Source organism: Felis catus, chromosome F1 (genome assembly GCF_018350175.1).
Source record: "Felis catus isolate Fca126 chromosome F1, F.catus_Fca126_mat1.0, whole genome shotgun sequence".
In the NCBI taxonomy this organism is placed as follows: Eukaryota; Metazoa; Chordata; class Mammalia; order Carnivora; family Felidae; genus Felis; species Felis catus.
Window position 1 is genome coordinate 69,178,464 of NC_058384.1, and position 9,990 is coordinate 69,188,453.

The following is a 9,990-nucleotide window of genomic DNA, read 5'->3' on the forward strand; positions in this document are numbered from 1 at the left end:
GTGTCTCTCCTCTTTTCCCTCTTGCAACGGACCAGAGTCTTCTCTTCCCCTTCTGGGATTAGCCTCAGGAACTTCGGTAAGCTGGAATCCCTCAGTGCTGAGTACTTTGTGAAAAGTTGGCCCCACCATGACTGGGCCTGGTCCAGCCTGCCTCGTGCCCCATTAGGCTTTCTCCACATGAAGCCCATGAAGGTCCTGTGAGGTGACTTATGACCTCTTTCATTTCTCCTTTTCTCTGATGTCTGCCACTCTTACAATTTTCAGCCTTGTTCCCAATCCTGTCTAGAACTCCTGCTCCTGGGGCAGTAATGTCAAGACCTGTCAACCACACTCCTTCCTGGCACCTCACTGGCCCCAACACCTGCCCTGGGGATTTTCTCGGAGTCACAAGGTGGCTTCATTCCTGGCAGTCCCGCCCACCCCACCCAGGCACTGTGGGACAGCCCCTCTCTTCTCCAGGAAGAGATTCAGCAGCTTAAGAAATTTGGTCTAAGATGCAGAAACTAAAAAATTACTCTTAAATATTTTTTAAAAATGTGTATTTATTTTTGAGAGAGAGAGAAAAAGAGTGTGAGTGAGGGAGGGGCAGAGAGAGAGGGAGACAAAGAATCTGGAGCAGGCTCCAGGCTCTGAGCAGTCAGCACAGAGCCTGACATGGGGCTCAAATCCACAAACCGTGAGATGATGACCCGAGCTGAAGTCAGATGCTTAACCAACTGAGCCACCCAGGCGCCCCTAAAAAATCACGTTTGAAGCACACCTGACCACTCTTGCTAGCTCATCTTGGGCTCTCAGATAATTAACTTCTGTAGCAAAACAACAATTCTTTATTTCCCTCCTCTGCTTTCTGGAATATTTTGCCAGTCAATAGATGCTTGTCCAGAGGACTAAAAGCATCCTATAGATTCACAGGTGCTTGTGTTTTATTTTGTTTTTTTTAATGAACTTAGATGGTTCATATAGTCTTTTGTATGTCTCAAAAGGATGTGGAATGTAACAGCAAAGAAAGGGAAAGAAAACCAAATAAAAGTAAGCATCCAGGAGGAGCTCTTCCAGCAGCCTCATCTGCTTTGAGCGGTGTCCTTGAAGGAAGCAGTGCCATTGTTGTTCAATGGATGTCAAGTTATAGTTACCCAAGATAAAGAATCTCTAGACACCTGCTGGCCCACAGTTAACAACAGGGCATTGTGTACTTGAACATTTCTTAAGAGGGTAGATCTAATGTTAAGTGTTTTACCATGAAAACAAAACAAAAAAAAAACAAAAAAACAAAAAAAAACAAAAAACAAAAACAAAAACAAAAAAAACCCCAAAACACCCAAAAAACAAAGAGACTCAAGGAAACTTTTGGAGGTGATAGATATGTCTCTTACCTTGATTGTGGTCATGGTGTCATGGGTGTGTGCATATATCTGACCTCATCAAACTTTACACATTAAGCATGTGCAGTTTTGGGGGTATCAGGTGTAACTTAGTAAAGGTGTAAAAAATAGAACTAATTTCACCTGAAAAAGAAAAAAAAAAAAAAAAAGAAAGGCAGAATGGACCTTAGATAGACTCCACTACTTGATTTCCTACCAGGATCACAACCTTGTACCAACATAAGCCATTGAATTCTGGAGGAGCAAGGAAACTGTGATGCTGAGTAAGCTGAATTGGATCCCAAATTACAATTGTGACATAATCCAACCTTCAGGATAAAAATACAACCACATGTGTCTCCAGCTCCTGTCTAGTTTCTCCTCTTGTGGCTTCCCCTACCCTTGAAAGTCCAAACATCCTAGGGGCATCCTTATTCCATTGTTGGAACAGCTCTGCTTCCACATGCTGAGGGGACAGGAAGCTGGGGTCTCACTCAGTTGTCCTTGTACAGCAGATTCTCAGGGCTGTAAGGTGTGGCTGCCGAAGCCAGTAGTGTAGTTTTAGGGAGGAGCCTGGTACTGTAGTGGTGGCCTGGGCCCATATCCACACCTCAGTGGGGCCATGAGGGGCCCTGGAGCTCTGCTCCTTTCAGTTCATGTTGCCATGGTAACCGGGCTAACACAAAGAATGCAGGGGAGTCTGTGGTCACCAGACTTAAAGAGACTGCATTTTGGAGGCTTTGATAACCTCTCTTTCTCCTTTGATACTTTGGCTGTGGTCATCCTTGTCCAACCTGATACCTCTTTCTAACTGCTAATTTTGGAGATTGTGACAAGAAGATGGGGCAAGGTATGGAGGTATTGGTGTCTCACTTCCTGAAAACCTGGGGATTCTTTCTGAAAATTGACCCAGTGATTAGCTTTGCATCTTGGGACCACTTAGGGAGAGGTCTCCCTCTCCTTAGCCTCCTTCCTCCATCGATGTAAAATATCTTCTCTACGTTGACATTCTGCTTGTCAAAACAGGATAAATCTGGAAACTTACTTGTTCAAACAACAACGAAAACACTAATTTGAAAAGATATATGCCACCCTATGTTTATTGCAGTCTTATTTACAATAGGCAAATATAGAAGCAACCTAAGTTTCCAGTGATAGATGAATGGATATTAATAAGATGTGATATATATTTACAATGAATATTATTCAGCTATAAAAAAGAATGAAATCTTGCCATTTGTGACAACAGTGATGGACCTAGAGGGTCTTAGGCCAAATGAAATAATTCAAAGACAAATACCATAAGATTTCACTTGTATGTGAAATCTAAAAAACAAAGCAAGTGAACAAACAAACAAAAACAGTCTTATAAATACAGGGAAGAAACTGGTGTTACTAGAGTGGGGGTGGGGGTGGGGGTGGGGTGGGGGAAATAAGGGAAATAAGAGGTACAAACTTCCAGTTATAAAATAAATAAGTCTGGGCCCTTGGGTGGCTCAGTTGGTTAAGTGTCCGACTTCGGCTCAGGTCATGATCTCACAGTTCATGAGTTTGAGCCCCATGTCAGGCTCTCTGTTGACAGCTCAGAGCCTGGAGCCTGCTTCGGATTCTGTGTCTCCCTCTCTCCCTGAGCCTCTCCCACTCATGCTCTGTCTCTCTTTTTCTCTCAAAAATAAGTAAACATTAAAAAAATAAAAAAGATAAGTCACAGGAATGAAAAGTACAGCATAGGGAATGTTGTCACTGATATTCTAATAATGTCATATGGTCATAGATGGTAGCTATGCTGACTGTGTTGAACACTGAGTAATGTATAGAATTTTGGGATCACTGTGTTGTACATCTGAAATGGTATATGACAGATACACTTCAATTAAAATTAAAAATTTGCAAGCCCCCACTCCTGATATCCAGTAGACAGCTGTGCAAAAGTATGAAGAGACAAATACCCAAAGTAGAAGTGTAAGGAAAAATGTTGTTTAATAAAAATAATTTCAAATTAAAAACAAAAAATAAGCAATGCTTCTGCTTCCCTGGCACTCTTGCCTCTGTCCCCGTCTTACCAGGGAGACTGCCCTGACTCTGACTCCCTCCATGGGGTGAGCACCATCCCCTGATTCCCCCTTGCCTGCCCAGCCAGTGGCTAGCAGATGCCAAGGTGAGGGAAGTGTTTGCCAGGTTCCCCTCTTTCCTTGCCATTGCTCAGGGGATGGAGCTCATGTGAGGCTCTCTCCCATCTCCAGAGATGGAATCCCTTTAGGCCCAGTGTCTCGCCCCATCCCCACCCTTTATTTTTGTTATTTTTAATTTTTGAGAGGGAGAGAGGGAGAGAGGGAGAGAGGGAGAGAGGGAGAGAGAGGGAGAATCCCAAGCAGGCTCCACGCTCAGCACAGAGCCTGATGTGGGGCTTGATCCCATGACCTTGGGATCATGACTTGAGCCAAAATCAGGAGTCAGATGCTCAACCAACTGGGCCATCCAGGTGCTCTGGAGTTCATTTCCCCTCTCAGAGATGGTAGCTGCATGGAAAGTGCCTCATGAGGGCAAGGCACTTCTATTTATTACTTCTACCCAAAGCCAGTCTCTGGGCTGACTTGGGCTCCAAACCCAGCTTGGTGGCTGTCATCCTGCTCCTTCTGGTCACCCCACCTTAAACTCTGGGTGTGCTTCTTCCAACTTCTTGGGTGTGACTACAAGAGCCATTTGGGTTGTCATGAGTACTTTTTTGGGTAATTTTAAGTTTTGATATAATTTTAATTTTATGTAATTTATTTTCATAATTCTAAATTCACAGAAAAATTGCAAGTATATTATAAGAAACCCCCATACACACTTTCCTCAGATGTACCAGGTTGATTCACTGTTTCTTTATATCACAAAATTTGAAATTGTCATGATGTGTTTTACAGGATGTTTCCATCAGAGCACTTCAAGTGTAGGTCAAAGAGTTCAAATTCATGTTTTCACTATTAGTTAAAATTTTCTCCCATTGTGCTAGGTTTTCCAACATTGTCAAAGCATTTTGACTGACTTTACAGAGGGAGTTGCAAAAGTGAGTTTGTATCAATCTGGCCTAATATTTTTTTTGAAAAGTTTATTTCCTGTGTATTATGCTATTGCTTTTTGTATGTAAGTGACTCTAGATGAAGCAGTATTTGTAAAAAATTAATAGGCTCAACTTTTTAGGGGAAGTTGTATGTTTACAGCAAAGTTGAGCAGGAAGTGCAGAGTTCCCATACACTCTCTCAACCCCCTCCTCCTCCAGTTCCTCCAGTTAACATCTTGCATTTGTGTTAGATTTCTTACAATTCAGGAGCCAATGGGTGACACATTATTAACTAAAGTGCATAGTTGACCTTAGGGTTCACTCTGTGTACATTCTATGGGGTCGGACAGATGTATGACGACATGTCTGTACAATCGTATTATCATCTGCCTCAAACTATGCACAGAATAGTTTCCATGTTTTTCATCCTCCTTGGCTGCCCTGAGCATCAGCCTTCCTGTTCAGTCCTGCTCTTGAGGAGTTCCTGTTGAGTTGGCCAAGTCAGACACAGTCTTGGGGGGCCCCTGGGGCACCAAAGCTAGCACCAGGACACTCACCACAGAGCCAGAGGAAACATAATAGGGGCTTGGTCTTTTCCCCTTGGGGTTAATACTACCTTTTCACTGGGGCCCAGGTGGGAGGAGGGAGGAAGGTAAGACAGGTGAATTATTCTACATGCCAAGAACTGTGCCAAGTGCCTACTGTGTGTTGACTCCCTTGCCTTCCCTCAGGCATTGCTGGTGGCACAGATCTGGGCCTGTGCTTAGGCAGGTGGTAGGGAGGCTTCCTTGGAGTGGGTCTGGAGTGCAGGCTGCTATTGGGTCTCTTTGTCCTTCCCACAGCCCCAGTGGCTGGGCCCTCAGAAGGCTGGACTGCACTGGATGATCCACATCCAAGTTAGGTAGGTACAAGGGAAAACAAATGTAAAGATCACACTTTACACTTTTGAAGCACTTTCTCACACATTTCCCTAGTTGAATCTTGTAACAACTCTGGCAGTGGAAGAGGCAGTGAGATGGTTATGCAAATGAAGACACAGGCCCACAGAAGTCAAGAGCTCACACAGAGCTGTTCCCCAACACCTTTCCATAGCTTCCCATTGTGGCCTGCAAAGCAGCCCATCCCAGTGTGGTATCTGGGTCTCTAATCTTGGAGTGATTGGCGCTTAACAACTGCCACACTGCCCCAGACTCCTCAACCACCTCCCACCCTTGGCCCTATCTGCAGTGAACTCCCTGTGTTATTATTTAGGAAGGTGTCTGAACCCAATTGTTTCCAAAGTCCAGGAGAGCAGCCACAGAAATTGTGCTCCTCTGTCCCTGAATCCAGCTTGGCACTTTCCACACAGTGATTTGGGGGTGGGGGTGGGGTGCAGGGAGGAAAGAATTTTTGAAAGAGCTAATCAAGAATTGACTCTTGGGGTACCTGGGTGGATCAGTGGGTTAAGTGTATGACTCTTGATTTCAGCTCAAGTCACGATCTTGCTGTTCATGGCATTTTGTGCTGACCGTGCAGAGCAGAGCCTGCTTGGGATTCTTTCTCTCTCTTTCTCTGTTCCTCCCCACTTGTGCTCTCTCTCAAAATAGATAAATAAATTTTGGGGCACCTGGGTGGTGCAGTTGGTTAAGCCTCTGACTCTTGTTCTCAGCTCAGGTCATGATCTCATGGTTGGTGAGCTGGAGCCCTACATCAGGCTCTGCGCTGATGATGTGGAGACTGCTTGGAATTCTGTCTTTCCTTCTCCGTACCCCTCCCTCACTTGTTCTCTCTCTCTCTCTCTCTGTCTCTAAATAAACCTAAAAAGCTTTTTAAATAAATAAATAAATAAATAAATCTTCAGAAAAAATTTGACTGTATTAGGCAAAAAACTGGAAGAAAAAGATCAGGGCCTTATATTTAAGATTGTGTAAATCTACCCCAAATTATATTTTTACCAAAAGTATGAGTATGTATCATATTTTTTTTAAATTTTTTTTCAACGTTTATTTATTTTTGGGACAGAGAGAGACAGAGCATGAACGGGGGAGGGGCAGAGAGAGAGGGAGACACAGAATCGGAAACAGGCTCCAGGCTCTGAGCCATCAGCCCAGAGCCCGACGCGGGGCTTGAACTCCCGGACCGCAAGATCGTGACCTGGCTGAAGTCGGACGCTCAACCGACTGCGCCACCCAGGCGCCCCATGTATCATATTTTTATAACAAAAAATCATACTCTGATTTAGGGGAAAAATCACATCAATGACAAAGGTTTTGAAAGCAGACAAATTTGGGTTTGACACCTCCCCTCTCTAAACTCATTTTCTTCATCTGCAGAATGGGTGAGGACTTGGATAAAGCAGTATCTGGAATGACCAAAATTTGCTTACTTTTTAAAACATAGAGACTTAAGTTTTTAAGAACAGTTTTTTATTTATGGAAAAATTGAGAAGATACTGTAGACGGTTTTCAAATACCTGCCCACAGTTCCCCGTGATTAATATCTTATAATACTATGATACATTTGTAACAATTGATGAAACTTTATTGATACATTATTATTAACTAAGTTCCATGCTGTATTAAGATTCCCTTAGTTTTGGGGCGCCTGGGTAGCGCAGTGGGTTAAGCGTCCGACTTCAGCCAGGTCACGATCTTGCGGTCCGTGAGTTCGAGCCCCGCATCAGGCTCTGGGCTGATGGCTCAGAGCCTGGAGCCTGTTTCCAATTCTGTGTCTCCCTCTCTCTCTGCCCCTCCCCCGTTCATGCTCTGTCTCTCTCTGTCCCTCCCAAAAGGAAAAAAAAAAAAAAGATTCCCTTAGTTTTAAGCCAGTGCCTTTTCTCTGCTCCAGGACTACATGTTCACTTGATTGTTTTTATTATCATTATTGTTTTTGTTGTAATAGGAACTCAGCAAACACCTCTCCCCAGTCCTTCCCTTTCCAATCAGGTACCATCCAGGCAGCAAAACATGTTCCCATGGACTTTGACTAGGAAGCAGGTGATAGAGCTGAACCTGAAGGCTGGATCCCAGAGCTTAGGCCCTGTGGGTGGGTGGGATTGGAGTGAGGGTTCTGTGTCAGTCTGGGCAGGAGGGGCTTCTGCCACGGGAGCAATCTGGGCTGCTGGTGTTGCAGTCAAAGCCACAGGCTTGAAGCTTCTGTTGAGCAACAAAGCCTTGTCTAGTAATTGCCTCAAGATGAATCAGAGAGATTTCTTCACTTGAGGTTGAAGGTGAGGGCTGGAGTGCCTTATAAAAACCTCCTCGGCTCCGTACTCCTCACCAGTGCTGTCTTCTTGCTACATTTCTACTCTCCTGCACGTTGAAGGGTAAGTGTCCAGTCCTTGGCTGTCCTTCAAGGGACTCACAGGGTAGTGACTGCATGCTGTTGGAAGCCACAGCCTTTTGCCTGCCAGAGCCCCTCTGGGCTGACTGCATTTTGGACCCAAAGAGACCAGGCCTTGCTGTGCTAGGTAGACTCAGTTTCAGAACTTAGAGATGGTGAAGGCAGAAGGGGCTGGTGAATGTCTGTAAGAGACCTGTGGCCAAAGTGCCATCACCTGGGGAAAGGGAACAGCTCGGCCAACCCCCAAACCCTTCCCAGGTGTGCTTGGATGAACACCACCCTCTGAGTTATACTCTTGAGGAGCTATGCAACTGGCTGATTCTCTTAGACTTTAGATGGCATTGTATGCGCCCCCCTCTGCTAGCCTATCTACAAATGAAAAATTCCACAGATCAAACAGAGCAGAGACAACACAAAGCAGGTGAGGGGAAAGTCATCCCTAGTCTAAACCAGAAAGAGAGGAGAGAGGGGATGTGAGGTGGGGTGGGAGAGGAATTGCCTTAGACCTCTCTTGTCTCCTGAAGGTTGGGAAGATGACTAAGCTGGAAGAACACTTGGAGGGGATCATTAATGTCTTCCACCGGTACTCAAGCCGGGTGGGGGATCCTGACACCCTTTCCAAGGGTGAGCTGAAGCAGCTGATCACAAGGGAACTTACAAACACCCTCAAGGTAGGTGATACTCTTCTCATCCAAACTTGCCCACTGAAGGGGTGGAGTTGGCTGAGGATGCTCTCTTGGGTTGTGGGACAGGGGATCCACCTCCCTCTCCCCATAACTCACTCTGTCACCTCAGGCTCTATTCACCTCTCTTTCTGGGATTGTTTCCTTACCTGTGGGGATTAGTGAGCTACAGACACCTTCCAGGTTGGGACCTGTGTGGCTCTATGTTGGCTCACGGCAGCTGCTTCCCTCCATCTTCTATTTTGTGACGTTGGATTCTCCAACACAGTTTTGGTGAATGAATTAATGTCTCTGGACCCCCCTGAGCTGAGCTCTGAGGGATGAGGGGCCCAGAGAAAGAGGAGGAAGAGTCTGAGCTTACTGTCTCTGATGTTCCCTTCTAGAACACCAAAGATCAATCTACCATTGACAAGATATTCCAAGATCTGGATGCTGATAAAGATGGACAGGTCACCTTTGATGAATTTGTAGTCCTGGTGTCTCGCGTGCTACGGACTGCCCATGTCAATATCCACAAAGAGTAGAAAGCTCTGAGGGGCTTTTCTCCAGCAACGTCCCCAAGAAGACCTTTCCTTCTAATCACCAAAGCCCAGCCTCACATAGTGAGATGAGAATTAATAAATGTATTCTTGAAAAGTTCTTAACAGTGTGCATTTTCTTTCTTTCCATGCTCACGGTCTCCAAACTGGATCACACCTCGTCCCTGTGATTCTGACAGACCTCATTTGGACTCTTGAGACGCCCTTATCTGTTTGTTCATTTGTTCATTCATTCAACAAATATTCACTGAATATCTAGCCAGAGACCAAAGACACAAAGCCCTGTCCACCTGGGGTTTGTGTTCTATTGGAGAGGGATATAAAACAAACAAATAGACAAAAAAATAAAAGTATATCATATGATACAGTGGTAGGTAGTGATAAGGGATATGGAGAGAGCTAAAGAAGGAAGTAAGGTTGGGGTGGAAGGAGAAGAAGGGGTATGCTGGCTTGATAGGAATGCATTTGGGCAGATATCCGAGAAAGGAAGGGGAGCAGCTTGAAAATATCTGGGCCAGGAGCTCCTGGTACAGGGAGGCCAAGGCCCTGAGGTGGACACATGTTCGATCTGCTCAAAAGCCAGCACGAAAGGCAATGTGCAGGAACTGGGATGAGGAGTGGCATGTGGTGTGTGCTGGCCGGAAGCAGGGAGCAGGGCCCACAGACTGTAGTGCGGACTTGGGATCTTAAGTGTGCTAAGGAGCCACTGGGTAGTTTTGAGCAAGGGAGTGAGATGATTTCATTTACACTTCAAAAGGTTCATTCTGGTTGCCTTTGTGGAGAAGGAACTGTAGGGGTCAGATCAGAGAGGAAGCAAGGAGAACAGTGAGAAGTGATTCTCTGGAGTAGTGCTGGCCAGTAGAAATACACTGTGGGCCAAGGTTGTGATTTTAAGTTTACCTGTGGTCACATTTAAAAAGGTGAAAATAAAGAGGAAATTCATTCTAACAATGAATTTTGAAAACCCAATACAACAAAAAAAGTATCGCCTCGACAGCATAGAAGTTATTGAGATATTTTTCATTCTTTTCTTTTTTTTC

The 9,990-nt window shown here is 45.0% G+C and overlaps 1 protein-coding gene across 2 annotated transcripts; it reads left to right on the top strand.

Annotated features, from left to right (window-relative positions):
* Positions 1-7,602: 7,602 nt before the first annotated feature.
* Positions 7,603-9,050, top strand: S100A12 (S100 calcium binding protein A12). 2 transcript variants are annotated; one of them, XM_006943148.5, is made up of 3 exons: positions 7,603-7,711; positions 8,253-8,399; positions 8,795-9,050. In XM_006943148.5, exons 2-3 carry the CDS (start codon positions 8,262-8,264, stop codon positions 8,933-8,935), a joined length of 279 nt encoding a protein of 92 aa, XP_006943210.3. In that variant the 5' UTR covers positions 7,603-7,711; positions 8,253-8,261; the 3' UTR covers positions 8,936-9,050.
* Positions 9,051-9,990: the final 940 nt, after the last annotated feature.

Coding starts and splice junctions, on each gene's coding strand:
- S100A12 (XM_006943148.5), top strand. CDS start 8,262: ATGACTAAGCTGGAAGAACACTTGGAGGGGATCATTAATGTCTTCCAC. Junction 8,400..8,794: donor AACTTACAAACACCCTCAAG/GTAGGTGATACT, acceptor GTTCCCTTCTAG/AACACCAAAGATCAATCTAC.